The sequence below is a fragment of the Rhinopithecus roxellana genome, chromosome 12 (assembly GCF_007565055.1).
Source record: "Rhinopithecus roxellana isolate Shanxi Qingling chromosome 12, ASM756505v1, whole genome shotgun sequence".
Lineage (NCBI taxonomy): Eukaryota > Metazoa > Chordata > Mammalia > Primates > Cercopithecidae > Rhinopithecus > Rhinopithecus roxellana.
The window spans coordinates 56,695,756-56,712,875 of NC_044560.1; the positions used below are offsets into that span (position 1 = coordinate 56,695,756).

General features: G+C 40.0%; 1 protein-coding gene across 6 annotated transcripts in view; it reads right to left on the reverse strand.

Moving 5' to 3' along the window:
• The window catches only part of ZFYVE9 (zinc finger FYVE-type containing 9), a 203,573-nt gene that overhangs the window by 83,485 nt on the left and 102,968 nt on the right, over positions 1-17,120 (reverse strand). For 5 of the 6 annotated variants that reach the window (XM_030942771.1, XM_010372025.2, XM_030942770.1 and 2 more), the window contains 2 exons: positions 3,916-4,015; positions 1,000-1,176 (listed from right to left, as the gene is read on the reverse strand). In XM_030942771.1, the coding sequence (XP_030798631.1) occupies positions 1,000-1,176; positions 3,916-4,015 (277 nt within the window). The remainder of the gene's footprint in view (positions 1-999; positions 1,177-3,915; positions 4,016-17,120) is intronic. The other variant, XM_010372039.2, reaches the window with a different exon arrangement.

The window sequence follows — 17,120 nt, forward strand, 5'->3', positions numbered from 1 at the left end:
CTGGAAAACTGACTCTGATGAAATGATCCCTTTAAGTCCAGTTTTTGAAATCAGTTCAAACAGCCAAAACACACAGAGACTAGGGAAGAACAACAAAAACAACAAATGAAGAGAATAAAGATTTTAAGAAAGCCTAAATTCATAAAAATACAAGGAGTATGACTAAGGGATGATCTGAAAAGAGAAAAAATGGGGAAGAGTATGATAATGCCAATAGAAGTCTATAATCTTCAAAAGGGGAGGTAGGTTATTTAGCAAGGGGAAGGGAATATTAATAGATGAAAAGATAAAATTAATGAAGGAAGACTGATTTTCATTACCAAGGGAAACTTGATAAGATCATTTTAAGGAAATAAATGTTATTTTTACTATTCATAATCCCCTGCACTTACACAGTGTCTTTCATCTGACAATATCATAATCATAAAGATATAATAAATCAATGTAAGTTGAGCCTGTAATTTTCTACCTATCATATAATCGGAATTAAAGTTCTAGATTTAAAGTCTATGTCCCTAACACAAAAATGTTCATATTTTTATATGGACAGATTAAAAATGAAAAGAGAAAATGGCAATGTATATTCCAAAAAGCAATACTTGATTGGGCTGGTCAGAAAGAAGAACTCTCATTTTTACCACTTACTAAACTCCTACAAAAAACATTAAGGTAGGCATGAGGTAGGCTAGGAATTTACAGACTGACTTCAAATTCTGCACCTCTTTTTAAGGACAAGCAGTGTAATTACTCCATTCTTAAGTTGGAGAGGAGACTGACATATATTCTGAGGTGCCTCTAAAATACCAAGCAACACAATATTATTCTCTACTTGCCCAGAAATAGTCTTGACACATTTCTCACCTTATTGCTCCATTTTAATAACCATCCAAAGAGACTTATCTGCAGTGTTTTTTAAGACTTGTGCTGTAAAGTCATATCGGCACCTTTTCAGAGGAACTTCGTGAGGAAAAAGAGAGAGAATAGCACATGATCCCCTACCTTCTGCTCCAGGGTGCTTTAAAACTCCCACAGGTACCATCACAGTGGGAGGTGGAGAGCTCAGAGCTCCTGAGGCCTGAGCTTGCTGCAAGGGAGGGATAGTAGAACAGTATTCAGCAGGATTGTTAGGGTTAGGGCTCTGGCTTGAGGCACTCATCATGTTCTCCCAGGCTTGAGCTAAAGCAAATACAGACACAATCAATGTGAATGGATTGCAAAATATGGACATCAAGACCTCCACAATATTGGATAAATACTGCAGCTTCTCCTAATTAATACTCATAGTATGTCTCTCTTCCAGCTAGTGAAGGTATTAAAGAGATAGATGATTTTATGTAATAAAGGAGACCATTTAGCCAAGTAAACTGTTTGGCTGGAGCAAATAACAACATGATTTTTTTTTTTTTAAATAATTAGACCGGGCACCGTGGCTCATGTCTGTAATCCCAGCACTTTGTGAGGCCGGGGCAGGCAGATCACGAGGTCAGGAGATCAAGACCATCCTGGCTAACACAGTGAAACTCCGTCTCTATTAAAAATACAAAAAATTAGCCAGGCGTGCTGGTGGGCGCCTGTAGTCCCAGCTACTCAGGAGGCTGAGGCAGGAGAATGGCGTGAACCCGGGAGGCGGAGCTTGCAGTGGGCCAAGATCGCGCCACTGAACTCCAGCCCGGGCAACAGAGCAAGAAACCATCTCAAAAAAATAAAAATAAAATAAAAAAGAATTATAGGATATTTCTGATAGACTGATAGCAGATCAGTCTGAGTTAAAGGTTGGAGCCTGGCTTCTTTATAGGAGACCAAACATTTCCTTAAGAGGGAGTGAAACAACATCAAACTTTAAGAATTTGAAACCAGGATAGCATTTAATGCATTTTATAAAGTTCTATCAAAAAGCAAAATCAGGGGCTAAAATAATATAACTCTACTGTATAATTTTAAGTTTCATTTCTAAACTTTTAAGGCTCTCGTTAAAGTAAAAGCTCATTAAAAATTTCTAAAGCCTAAAGCTCAGGAGGACACATCTCAATATTTTTCTGAATTCTGCTTTTATGTCATCATCACCCTGTATAAAAGTATCCATCAGTAACAACCATTTCACATCTTTGGTGTGTCTCAAAAGCACAGGACCTATTTGAACATGAAAATGTGCCAATATCATATAAATGTGATCAACCAATATAAATGATCACAAATAACATTAAGATTCTGTGTACCCTATAATTTTACTAAATACTGACACATCACCTATTGCCCTTAAAGCAAATAGGATGAAAGGTGCTACAGAAATGAAAGATACCACATTTTATCTTCTAGGTTCAGGTAATACCACATGCCCAGAAATAGAAGTCATCCTCTTTTTAAGCATCCTTTCAAAAATCTCATTCAACATCAAAGAATGATCCATAAGATTCTGAATATTTATTGCCTCCAAACTGCAAGACAAGGCTAGTAACAAAAGCTATGTTCCTTTGAAAGCACTGGCAGGAAGAGGGGAGGAAGAGAAAAGGAGAAAGGGAAAAAGAAATAGGGAACACTGAAAAGCATCAAATTAAATATTAAGAAAAAGACCGGGCTAAGCCATGCGAGAGGAAAGACGCTGGAAAAACCAGGAAAAGTGGATTACCTTAGGATCCCCTGTTAAGGGCCTCCTTGGCTTAATAAAAAGTAAGTATTCTATGTGAATCCTCTGCCATTTCCTTCATCTTTAGCTATGCCAAGTTAAAAAAAATTAGCTATCAAGTTGGAAGATCTCATCAAATAAAAGAGGTATTAGGTACTATAATTAAGCAGCATGCTCTTATCTGTGAATATGGGCCCGAAAATGAAAGCAGCAGAATAAAAATCATCAATTGAGCAACCAAGTGAAAAAACCACTATTCAAAAAGTAACCCTTAAGAGTGGAGAGAATGATTCATATTTGGTCAAAATCACAAGAATTCAGAAATGGGAGGAAACTGGGTGGATCATAGGAAATTAGAACAGATCAGATTAACTGTCATGCAATAGGTTAATAAGCCAGCAACAGGAAAACGTCACTATCAGCAATGCAGACAGACAGAGCAGGAGGGGTCTCAGAGCAGAAGTTCCAGCCTCCAGGAGGCACACTATCCTGGCACAGGTAGCACTGGTGTTCAAGTTCAACATTTTATGTCTATCAGTAATTGTTCCAGCAACTGTACAAAGATGCATTCAAAGAGAAAATACTATAACCTGAACAATTTTAGTGTATCTTTTTACAAGAATACTCAGGGTTTTAACTAATATGCCCTTAAAATCATTTCCAGTCCAGCAAAAGATGAACACTGGATAAGTTTTATTTACTTTCCCCAGCCATATTCTTTTACCACATAAGAACTAGATTCTAAACCACTATTCTCATAGCAAATCTAAGCAGCATTAAAGAGATAAATAGGCTTTAAAAATGCAATTTCCTACTTGGTCCTAGATGCTAAAATACTTATTTTCAACAAGGTGAATGAAACAAGGTGTTGATAAGAACGCATGCTAAGTTATTAAGTTGTTCCTTAGAAAGAGATGGCTTCTCTTAAAAGGAAAATCTCAGCCCAATTTTAACATCTCATCATCTGGTGATCAAAAGCTCCCCATTCCCACCTCACCCTGGTTATTTTATAGGAACACAAATTATTACCTCGCACCAGATTTCCAAAGAACTTCCACTATTCCTGCAAAACTTACCTGGCTTTAGCATTCATTCATTAAATTAGGCACAGGAATTCTGAAATGCTAAGATACTTCCAAAACATGGAAATTTAGCTAAATATTTTCAGTTAAAGTTATGACATTTGAGAAGGTGAGCAACTTGTAAAGAAAGGCAGGGGGAAAAAAGTATTTTCCTAGCCATTCCCTTGTTCTTTCTCAATAACTATGAAATCAACCTGTTTTAATACTTACCATTCATTAGCACTGAATGGCAGATTACACACACTCTAGCTTCCTTTCTGTCCATGTATAACAGTTTACATTTCAGGCTACAGCAGGAAGCACAGAAAACCTGTGGGGGGAAAAGGATACACAAAATTTACTTGGGATTACAGTGCAAAGAGAGTGAGCCAATATTGACAAATACTGATTGTCAGTGTACCTTATTAAACTACAATACTAAAGTTTCAAAGAAAATGTAGTTCAGGAAGTTGGGTAATTCAAAAGCAAGAGTGAGATTACAAGTCTGTCAACAATAAAGAAATGGAAAACGTTGGCTGAAAATAAAAATCTTAGCTAAGATCACATGGCAAATACACAGCAGTAGAGAAAAAAACCACCTGAATTACCCTTAGGCAAGATTTCTATGCACACAATCACCTAACATGGGTACTGAAAGATAGTTACATCTGCTATTTCCGTTTGGAAAGGAATTATAGCGGGATGAAATAAAGATTGGAATTTCTGCGTTTTAACTTCTGTTTGTTACTATCCTTATATGTGGAATTACAACTATACCAGCTGTTCTCAGTTTTTGCTATGAAGGCCAAGGGTCAGTATATACAACTCAATCATAAACATACGCACTGCTTTAGCTACAGGAAATCAGAGCAGGCAATCAAAATCTGCCATGCCAATTTCCACCTTCTGGGCTTGGTTCCTGGTAATCTCACTTCCTTCTCCCTTCTACACTAGGCAACAACAATCTCCTTTGCTCCTGTTAAGATTTTTCTTTTGTTTTTTTGAGACACAATCTGACTCTGTGGCCCAGCCTGCAGTGCAGTGGTGCAATCTTGGTTCACTGCTGCAACTTCCACCTCCTGGGTTCAAGTGATTCTTCTGCCTCAGCCTCCTGAGTACCTGGGACTTCAGGTGTGAGCCACCACACCTGGCTAATTCTTTGTTTTTTGTATTATTAGAAGACATGGGGTTTCACCATGTTGGCCAGGCTGGTCTCAAACTCCTGAACTCAAGTGATCCACCCACCTCAGCCTCCCAAAGTGCTGGGATTACAGGCATGATCCACCACACCCGGCCAGATTTATTTTCTTGAAAACTCATCAGTCATTTATCACATAGAGCCTTACAGTGGCAAAAGCCTGTTCGCAGTAGGATAAATTCTACTTCTTCAGTTTTTACACCAAGAAGCATCCTATACCTTACAAAGGTGAACCAAGAGATGAGGGTCATATTGAAGTCTAAGTTAAGATAGATATCTCCCATCCTACTATGTATAATTAATATCTAGTTACTATGATTGTTATCAGTTTACAATTTTTATAGGGCTTGACATTCTTAAATGTGATATAGGGAGATATCCCTGTGATATAGGGAGAACAAAGGGTATACATATTATCCTTATTTTCTATCAGAAGAAACAGTGTAGAGGGTTAAATGACTTCAAGTTCACAGCAAACTATATGAATACTAGGCACTTTACATGTGTTACATTTAACCTCAAAAATTCTATGAAGACAGTCATTTACAATTAGCAGTTTGGTAAACAGATGAACGTTTCAAAACTCCTATGTTGAAATCTTAACCCCAAAAGTGATGGTATTAGGTAGTGGGGCATATGGGATGAGTGCCCTATAAAAGAAGCCTGAGAGAGACTCCTCACCCTTCTGCCCTGTGAAGTTAGAGTGAGAACACAGCTGTCTATAAGGAAGCAGGCCCTCACCAGATACCAAATCTACTGGTGCCTTGATCTTGGACTTCCCAGGCTCCGGACTGTAAGAAGTAAATCTCTGTTATTTATAAGCCATCTAGTCTACGGTATTTTGTTAGCGCAGTCCGAGTGAACTAAGACATTAAGTAAAATTATCAGGGTCATACAGTTAGTAAGTTACATGATTAACCTGTATGACTTCAATGGCTCTGTAGTTAACTACTCTGTAATACTACTTCATACTAAATTACATATTTCATTTAAATTTTGAGTCTTGACTTTTCCTTCTCCCTCCCCATGACCACATCCAGTCAGTCATTAAGTCCTGTTGGTTTTTCCTTTGAAATTGTTCTTCCAAAATCACATCTTCTCCTATCTCTAACATTGCTGCCTCTGTTCAGGCTGTTATTATCTGAGGACTAAACAATCATGATGATAAACTAACTGTTCGCCTAATTCTTCACATCTGCCTTTCCAATTAATCTTCCACACAAAGACTAGATGAAGGAACTTTCTAAAAAATAAATCCAATAATGTTAAATTTCTTAAAATCCTTCAATAACCTTTCTTACAGACAAAACCAAGAATCTGTCATTCACTCATTTATTCTACAAATATATGAACTCTTATTATGTACTGGGCACCAAGCTATCCAATGGGGATGTCACAGAAAACAAAACAGACATGGTCCTTGCCTTCATGCAATGCAATTTAGTGCAAGGGTTTCAGGTTATAACCTAAAATCAAATAATAACACAAGGCTGGGCACAGAGGAGTACGCCTGTTGTCCCAGATACTACATGGGAGGCTGAGGCAGGAGGATGACTTGAAGCCAGGAGTTTGAAGACACACTACACTATGACTGCACCTGTGAATAGCCACTGCACTCCTGTCTGAGTAACATAGCAAAACCCTGTCTAAAAAAAAGAAAAAAGAAAAAGAAAAGAAAAAAGAAAAAGAAAAACCACACAAGTGAATATAAAATTACGTGTTTCAAAAGTGGTAAATGGTGAAATAAGATCATGTAATCTAGGCCCTAGCCTAGATTGGCAAGGTCAGTGAAGGTTTTATTTAGGAAATGACAAGAGATCAAATCTGAAGGATGGATAAGAGTTCTCTGTGCACAAAGAGGTGCCAATAGTACAGGAATAGTATGTAACAGTACAGGAAATAGTATGTACACAGTTTCTATTAGGGGAAGAAGCATGGACCCACCAAAGAACTAAAAAGTTAATATGGCTTGAGGCCCCAAAAGTTAAGGAATGCATGGAATAAGCTGAGGCCAGATCAAGCAAAGGCTCTCCAGGATCTGTTCTGACCTTTTTAACAGAGCAATGGGAAAGCCCTTAAGCACTTTTTTTTTTTTCTTTGAGACAGAGTCTTGCTCTGTCGCCCAGGCTGGAGTGCAATGGCACAATCTTGGCTCACTGCAACCTCCGCCTCCAGGGTTCAAGCCATTCTCCTGCCTCAGCCTCCCAAGTAGCTGGGATTACAGGTGTGTGCCACCATGCCCAGCTAATTTTTGTATTTTTAGTGAGATGGGGTTTCACCATGTTGGTCAGGCTGGTCTCGAACTCCTGACCTCAGGTGATCTGCCTGCCTCAGCCTCCCAAAGTGCTGGTATTACAGATGTGAGCCACCGTGTCCAGCCCCCACTTAAGCGTTTTAATCAAAAAGAAAGACATGATCAGATCTGTATGGCCACAGTGTAGTGGGAAAAAAAAAGAAGAGAACAAGAATGGATTTGGGAAACTTAATGAGCTACTGCAAGTATTATAAAAAACATTAACTTATGATAAAAACATGAGCTTCAACAACCAATACCTCCAAGGAAATAAGGCAAAGAACTCGCATTGGTAAATACACACAAAAAATAAATAAAATGGCCAATAGATATAGTAAATACCACTCATGACAAAATAAAACAATGAGGTATGTTTTTACTAAGAGACTAGCAAAGATTTTTTTTTAACAGTGGTATCTAATGGTGGTGAGGGTATAGCTCTCATATTCTGCTGGTAGCAATATACACTGGTAGGTTAATTTGACAATATCTTTTAAAATTGTGTTTATTCAGTATGACTCAGCACACACAGTTTTAAATTTTTACCCTACTGAAAACATCCACATGTGCAAAGAGATCTACACAGCAATTATCTCCATAATGTTTAGAATAAAAGTTTTAAACAACCCAAGTGCTCATCAGTAGTATAACAGCTAATTAAACTGCAGTATACCCATAAAATGGAATCCCATTTCCGTAAAAAGAATGAGATAGTTCTGTACATACTGGCTGACATGGCAAAGAAAAATATAGTCAAGTTGGAGGATGAGATCAGAATGGAAGTAGGGCCTTTTTAATTTTTACACACAGTCTTGCTGTGCCACCTAGGCTGGAGTGCAGTGGCACCATTTCAGCTCACTGCAACCTCTGCCTCCCAGGTTTAAGCGATTCTGGTGCTTCAACCTCCTGAACAGCCGGGATTATTATTTTTTTATATTTTATTTTTATATTTTATATTTTATTATTATTATTTATTTTTAGACAGGGTTTCACCATGTTGGCCAGGCTGGTCTCAAACTCCTGACCTCAAGTGATCTGCAAGCCTGGGCCTCCCAAAGTGCTGGGATTACAGGCATGAGCTACCACAGCCAGCTGTCTTTTTCTCTCCTTTTACTGTATATATTTTTTTAAATGTTGTATTGGGACATTTTTATTTTATTTTGATTAGTTTTTTCTGCACTGTTTAAATTAGAAAAAATAAAAAATAAATTAGTTGGTTTTATGGGTTGAACTGTATCCCCCAAAAATACTTAAGTTGAAGTCTTAACTCCTAACACCTTAGAATGTGACCTTATTTGAAGACAGGGTCTCTACAGAGGTAATCAAATTAAAATGAAGTGATTAGGGTAGTCTCCTAATCCAACAGGACTGATACCCTTACAAAAGGGGCAAATATGGATACAAGAAGAACACTGTATGAACATGAAGATGTCCATCTATAAACCAAGGAGAGAGATATGGAAGAGATCTTTTCCGTACAGCCCCCAGGAGGAACCAACCCTACTATCACCTTAATTTCAGACTTCTAATAACTGCGAGAAAATAAATTTCTGCTTAAGCTGCCCAATTTGTGGTATTTTGCTAACTCTAGCAAACTAATATAGTTGGGAACATTCAGAAGTAGTGAGTTAGTCTTTGGGACAATAATCTCAAATAAGAATGATTTTTTAAGAAAGAACAAAATATCTTAAAAAAAAAAAAAAAAAAAGCAAGGGAGCAGCAAATGGAGTAAACACAGAAGAACCCAAGAATACCCAACTTTCTCAACATCCCACAGGCCGAAGAACAGTATAGAGAGATCCTTTACATTTCCAATGGGATTAGAGGAAAGTACAGGAGTTAGCTAGAAAAGTAGATGACTCTTCAAAGACAGACTATGATATAGTGAGATTCATAGGTCATAAGAATTAGTATCACAAAGGAGATGGGCAGAATCTAAGAGATCTGAGCCAGGCTGGGAACAGATTAATAATCCTGAATTTGAAATTACTGGATAATAGTCAATTTGCCTGAAAAGATCAAGATGAAATTGTCTACCATGAGCAGGTTAGTGAGTGCTTCTCAACAGGGGCACTCCTGGCATTATAGGTGGGCCAATTCTTCATAGGACAGTACTGTCCTGTGCACAGCAAGATGTTTAGCAGTCTTGGTATGCACAGGTTGCTAAATGCCAGTAGCAACCTCAGTCATTCTGACAACTAAAAATACCCCACCATATTCCAAACACCATCTAAGTACCTTCCCCAGTTCTCTAAGCTATAGGTTTAGAGTAAAAAAGTAAAGTCAGTTCTAAAAATTAAGAGAATTACATATTTGCACACCTGAACTTAAATTTTACTGCTGAAATATCTTACCATATGCCATATATCTTTATCACAACACAATCTACTGCACTGATTGAACTTATTCTCCAATTCCCCACACTAGAATGTAAACTCCATGGAATAATGAACTAAATTATTTTTAATACTGGTATCTTCAATATTGTGTCTGAAACATAGTACTCAGTAAATATTTGCTTATTGCTTCCTTGAAAAGCAGTTATTGCATAAATAAATGTTATGAATGGGACTAGGCACAGTGGTTCACGTGTGTAATCCCAGCACTTTGGGAGGCCGAGGCAGGTGGATTACCTGAGATCAGGAGTTCGAGACCAGCCTGGTCAAACATGGTGAAATCCTATCTCTACTAAAAATACAAAAGTTAGCCAGGAGTGGTGGCAGGCACCTAGAATCCCAGCTACTCAGGAGGCTGAGGCAGAAGAATTGCATGAACCCAAGAGGCAGAGGTTGCAGTGAGCAGAGATCACACCACCAGATTCCAGCCTGGGAGACAAGAGCAAAACTCCGTCTCAAAAAATAAATATATAAATACATAAATGTATGAATGGAAAAACAAACAGTAATGTATACTTTTCTGGGAAGGACTATATCATTCATACCCAAATTCAGAAAATAATTTAGAGCCATTCAAATTTTGCAACAACACATTTTAATCTATTTATAAGAGTGACCTCAAGATTTGTATGCCTAATGGTTACGACTGACATCATATGGCAGGATCTGTATGATCTGCCTAAGTATAAAGAGACAAAACAAGGTAATTTATAATATATATTCTAAATGATGTTTCAGCTAAGTACTGGTTAAAAGGTTCCATTTGTGTGTTTATATGTAATTTTCTTTAATGTGGCACTTCTGTGTTCCTATTTCAACTTGATTAGTCTCTAGTCAGATGACCTCATGGATATAATTTAAACTCTCTAGGTCTTAGTTTTTCTCACATGTAAAATAGAAATGCTAATACAGTATTCCCTTCATAAGTCTTTTATGAAGATTAAATGAGATTATATGTATAAAATGTAGCATATAATAGGTTCTAAATGTATGTTGGTACCTTTCTTATTTCCCTTTCCTTTCCTTTTAAAATTTCCCACTGCAGGCTTTCCACATAACAAATCCTATTGCTAAATTTGTGAACATGCTTTATATTCAAAGTACCACTTTGTGCCTATTTATACCCTCTTACAGTGTGAATAACACTTATTCCTTTACAATTCTTGAAAATTCAAATCATCAAATGCTCACTTATTTCTTTCCAAATTAGAAAATGCAAAAAATGATGTCCCAGGTCTTCAAAAAGCCCTATAATTATGACAAAAATAACTGTGATGTGAGAATAATAAAAACAGGAGAGGAGAGTGCATAGGACTGACCAATGTCCAGCTGTTCACAAAGACCAGTGAAAGTAACAACTTATAAAAATTGTGAAATGCAAAAGAGTACTTTATCCCTCCTCTTACTAGCACATAGCAAAAATCAGTATCATAGATCTAAAGCAGTTCAAACAAATCCAGACCCTTGCCTCTGTCTAAACACCTGTTTAAACTTCACTGTTATTAATAGAAAACAATAATAATTATGAGTCATTTTAAGTGTCCATTACAGAAAAGGTTAAAGAGATCTCTAATTCAGACTTTCAATATTATATCCAAGTGAGGCTGTACAAACAAAAAGTTGTAACACCAGAATTGGAATAAAACAACATTCATCACAGAACTTTAAAAATGTTTGCAATTCATGTAATCAGAAATTACTTCCTTTAATGCACTATGAATTAATTTTTATGTATTCGAAACTATCTTCTAAACAGCACATGTATATTGCATTAAATGTTTTATGTGTAGGTTAAAAAGTGTAAATTTATCATAAAAAGCAATTAAAATATATCCCTATATTTTGTAATCATGTTCTGACCATTCCATTCTTTTTTTTTTTTTTTTTTTTTTTGAGATGGAGTCTCACTCTGTTGCCAGGCTGGAGTGCAGTGGCCCAATCTCCGCTCACTGCAACCTCTGCCTCCAGGGTTCAAGCAGATTCTCCTGCCTCAGCCACACAAATAGCTGGGATTACAGGCGCACGCCACCACACCCAGTTAATTTTTGTTATTTTTAGTAGATACGATGTTTCACCATGTTGGCCAAGCTGGTCTCGATCGCCTGAACTCGTGATCTGCCTGCCACAGCCTTCCAAAGTGTCCATTCATTTTTAAAACTTTTTATTATACAAATTTTCAACCATACAAAAGTACACATAACAGTGTAATAAACCCCGTGCCCATTACACAGTTTCAACACTTGCTTTATTATTTATTTATTTATTTATTTATTTATTTATTTATTTATTTATTTATTTATACGGAGTCTTGCTCTGTCGTCCAGACTGGAGTGCAGTGGCCCAATCTCGGCTCATTGCAAGCTCTGCCTTCCGGGTTCACGCCATTCTCCTGCCTCAGCCTCCTGAGTAGCTGGGACTACAGACGCCCGCCACCTCGCCCGGCTAATTTTTTGTATTTTTAATAGAGATGGGGTTTCACCGTGTTAGCCAGGATGGTCTCCATCTCCCGATCTCGTGATCCGCCTGCCTTGGCCTCCCAAAGTGCTGGGATAACATTTATTAAAACGAATTCCTACCTACTTCTCCCTATCCGATCACCCTGAAGTAAACCTCAGATATCATTTCATCTTTAAATATTTCAATATATATCTTGAAACATAAAAAAAAATTTTTTTTCTTGAGATGGAGTCTCTGTCGCCCAGGCTGGAGTGCAGTGGCCCAATCTCTGCTCACTGCAACCTCCGCCTCCCGGGTTCAAGTCACTATCCTGCCTCAGCCTCCCACACAGCTGGGACTACAGGCGCCCGGCACCATGCCCAGCTAATTTTTCTATTTTTAGTAGATAAAGGGTTTCACCATGTTGGCCAGGATGGTCTCGATCTCTTGACCTCGTGATCCGCCCACCTCGGCCTCCCAAAGTGCTGGGATTACAGGCCTGAGCCACCACGCCCAGCCATAGAAATATATATATATATATATATATATATATATTTTTTTTTTTTTTTTTAATACGGAGTCTTGCTCTGTCGCCCGGGCTGGAGTGCAGTGGCCGGATCTCAGCTCACCGCAAGCTCCACCTCCCAGGTTTACGCCATTCTCCTGCCTCAGCCTCCCGTGTAGCTGGGACTATAGGCGCCTGCCACCTCGCCCAACTAGTTTTTTGTATTTTTTAGTAGAGGTGGGGTTTCACCGTGTTAGCCAGGATGGTCTCGATCACCTGACCTCGTGATCCGCCCGTCTCGGCCTCCCAAAGTGCTGGGATTACAGGCTTGAGCCACCGCACCCGGCCAGAAATATTTTTTAAACATAACCATGTCACTTCCATACCTTAACCAAACAACAATTTCTTTTCCTTCCTTCCTTTTTTTTTTTTTTTTTTTTTGGAGATAGTCTTACTCTGTCGCCCAGACTGGAGTGCAGTGGCCATGGTCTCGGCTCACTGAAACCTCTGCCTCCCGGGTTAAAGAGACTGCCTCAGCCTCCCGAGCAGCTGAGACTACAGGCACATGCCAATAAGCCTGACTTATATTTGTATTTTTAGTAGAGACGGGGTTTCACCATGTTGGCCACATTGGTCTCAAACTCCTGACCTCAAGTGATCTGCCTGCCTTTGGCTTCCCAAAGTTAAAGGATTACAAGCGTGAGCCACTGCGCCTAGCCAGTTTTGGTTGTTTTTTTTTGTTTTTTGTTTTTTGTTTTTTTTGAGACAAAGTCTCGCTCTGTTGCCCAGGCTGGAGCGCAGTGACACAATCTCAGCTCACTGCAACCTCCGCCTCTGGGTTCAAGCAATTCTCCTGCCTCAGTCTCCCAAGTAGCTGGGACTACAGGCATGTGCCACCATGCCCAGCTAATTTTTTGTATTTTTAGTAGAGACGGGTTTCACCATCTTGGCCAGGATGGTCTTGATCTCTTGACCTCGTGATCTGCCCACCTTGGCCACCCAAAGTGCTGGATTACAGGTGTGAGCCAACACACCAGGCACAATTTCTTTTTTCTTTTTTTTTTTTTTTTTTTGAGATGGAGTCTCACTCTTTCTGCCCAGGCTGGAGTGCACCGGCACGATCTCAGCTCACTGCAATCTCTGCCTCCTGGGTTCAAGTGATTCTCCTGCCTCAGCCTCCCAAGTAGCTGGGATTACAGATGCCCACCACCATGCCCCGCTAATTTTTTTGTAATTTTAGTAGAGATGGGGTTTCACCATGTTTGGGCAGGCTGGTCTCGAACTCCTGACCTCAGGTGATCCACCCGCCTCTGCCTCCCAAAGTGCTGGGCTTACAGGCGTGAGCCACGGTGCCCGGTCCAGCACAATTTCTTAATAACATGAAATGTCCACTGTTCACATTTTCGCTAGTAATATTTTTGACACAATTTTAATCAATACATTATTTTTTCTTTTTTTCTTTTTTTTTTTTAAGAGTCAGGGTCGGCCAGGTGTGGTGGCTCACGCCTATAATCCCAACACTTTGGGAGGCTGAGGTGGGTGGATCACCAAAGTCAAGAGTTCGAGACCAGCCTAGCCAACATGGTGAAACCCCATTTGTACAAAAATACAAAAATTAGCCGGGCATGATGGCGGGTGCCTGTAATTCCAGCAACTCAGAAGGCTGGGGTGGAAGAATCACTTGAACCCAGGAGGCAGAGATTGCAGTGAGCCGAGACAGTGCCACTGCACTCCAGCCTGGGTGACAGAGCAAGATTCCATCTCAAAAAAAAAAAAAAAGTCAGGGTCTTGCCCTGTCTCCTAGGCTACAGTGCAGTCACACAATTACAGCTCACTATAGCCTCAAACTCCTGGGCTCATGCGATCCTCCCACTTCAGCCTCCTGAACAGCTGGGAGTATAGGCACATGCCACGATACCCATTTAACTTTTATTTTGTGGGTTGGGGGCTGTCACTATATTACCCAGGATGGTCTTGAACTCCCGGCCTCAAGCCGTCTTCTCACCTTGGCCTTCCAAAGTGCTGGGATTACAAACGTGAGCCACCATGGCTGGCCTTATTTCATGCTTGAACCAGGCTTCATTTAAATAAGGACCATACACTGTGGTTGGTGAATGTGACACAAGTCTCTTTTATTATATAGGTTCCCTTCAAACAACTTTTTTTTTTTTTTTTTTGAGACGGAGTCTCGCTCTGTCACCCAAGCTGGAGTGCACTGGCCAGATCTCAGCTCACTGCAAGCTCCACCTCCCGGGTTCACACCATTCTCCTGCCTCAGCCTCCCGAGTAGCTGGGACTACAGGCGCCCGCCACCTCGCCCGGCTAGTTTTTTGTATTTTTTAGTAGAGACGGGGTTTCACCGTGTTAGCCAGGATGGTCTCGATCTCCTGACCTTGTGATCCGCCCACCTCGGCCTCCCAAAGTGCTGGGATTACAGGCTTGAGCCACCGCGCCCGGCCAAAGCAACTTTTTTTGAAGAAACTGAGCCATTTATCCTGTACTGCCCCACAGTCTGGCAGTTCTGATTGCTACCTGCGGCACTGTTTAATGTATTTCTTTAACTATGTAGCTCCTATAAACTGACTGTTAAATTTAGAAATGTGACTAGATTCTATCTCTTTTGGCAAGACTGCTTCATAGAGCCTACACTGTTTTTAATGGAATCAATGCTAATGGAATCAGTGCTAAGAAGCACTATATTCTATAATCTCAACACTTTGGGAGGCTGAGGTGGGAGGATCACCTGAGGCCAAGAGTTCAAAACTAGCCTGAGAAACATAGCGAGATCCCATCTCTATTATTGTTAAAAAATAAAAATTACCCAAGCACAGCTGCAACGTAAAAATAAATAATAAAAATTAAATTTTAAAAATGAACCACTATAAGAGTTGAAAAGGAAAGAAAAAGAGGCCGGGTATGGTGGCTCACAAGTGTAATCCCAGAACTTTGGGAGGCCAAGGCAGGCGGATCACCTAAGGTCAGGTGTTCGAGATCAGCCTGGCCAAAATGGTGAAACCCCATCTCCACTAAAAAGATAAAAATTTGCTGAGCATGGTGGCACATGCCTGTAATCCCAGCTACTCGGGAGGCTGAGGCAGAATTGCTTGAACCTGGGAAGGGAAGCGGAGGTTGCAGTGAGCTGAGGTTGTGCCACCTGCAACAAGAGCAAAACTGTCTCAAAAAAGAAAGAAAGAAAAAAAAAAGAACCAGGCATGGTGGTTCACGCCTGTAATCCTAGCACTTTGGGAGGCTGACATGGACAGATCACAAGGTCCGGAGTTCAAGACCAGCATGACCAACATGGTGAAACCCCATCTCTACCAAAAATACAAAAATTAGCCAGGCGTGGTGGTGGCGCATGCCTATTATCTCAGCTACTCAGGAGGCTGAGGCAGGAGAATCACTTGAACCCGGGAGGTGGAGGTTGTAGTGAGCCAAGATCATGCCATTGCACTCCAGCCTGGATGTCAGAGCAAGACTCCAAAAGAAAAGGAAAGGAAAAGGAAAAGGAAAAGGGAAAAGAAAAAGGAAAAGAGGGTATAATAGCTCAAACTCAATGAATTAAAATTATTATTATTATTATTATTGAGTCGGAGTCTCTCTGTTACCCAGGCGGGAGTGCAGTGACACGATCTTGGCTCACTGCTACCTCCCAAATAACTGGGACTACAGGTACACACTGCAATGCCCACCTTATTTTGGTATTTTTAATAAAGATGGAGGTTTGCCACGTTGCCCAAGCTAGTCTTGAACTCCTGACCTCAGGTGATCCACCTGCCTCGGCCTCCCAAAGTGCTGGGATTACATGCATAAGCCACTGCGTCCAGCCTAAAATTCCTTTTTTTTTTTTTTTGAGATGGAGTTTTGCTCTTGTTGCCCAGGCTGGAGTGCAATGGCACCATCTAGGCTCACTGCAACCTCCGCCTCCCAGGTTCAAGCGATTCTCCTGCCTCAGCCCCCTGAGTAGCTGGGATTACAGGCATGTGCCACCATGCCCGGCTAATTTTGTATTTTTAGTAGAGTGAGGGTTTCTCCATGTTGGTCAGGCTGGTCTTCAAACTCCTGACCTCTGGTGATCCGTCTGCCTTGGCCTCCCAAACTGCTGGGATTACAGGCATGAGTCACCGCACCTGGCCCTAAAATTACTTTTTAAAAGTATGTTTCCTTCAGACATATCTGTTTTTATGCCCAAGAATAATTTAATTGTAAACAAAGCATAAGCTTGTATTCTAACTCTATTCATATGCCATCATGAGCATTTTTCATACTACCTTGTAATAATTTTTAATGGCTGAAGCAAATGTATGTATTATATTTACTGTATTTAACTTACCAATAACTTTTTTTTTTTTTTTGAGACAGGGTCTCTTTTATCACCCAGGCTGAAGTGTACTGGCACAATCATGGCTTACAGCAGCCTTGACCTCCTGGGTTCAAGTGCCTCCCAACTCAGCCTCCCAAGTAGCTGGGACTACATCGTCTATGCCCTACCATATCCAGCTATTTTTTAATTTTTAGCAGAGATGGTATGTTGCCCAGGGTGGTCTCGAACTCCTGAGTTCGAGGAATCCTTCCACCTCAGCATCCCAAGTAGCTAGGACTATAGGC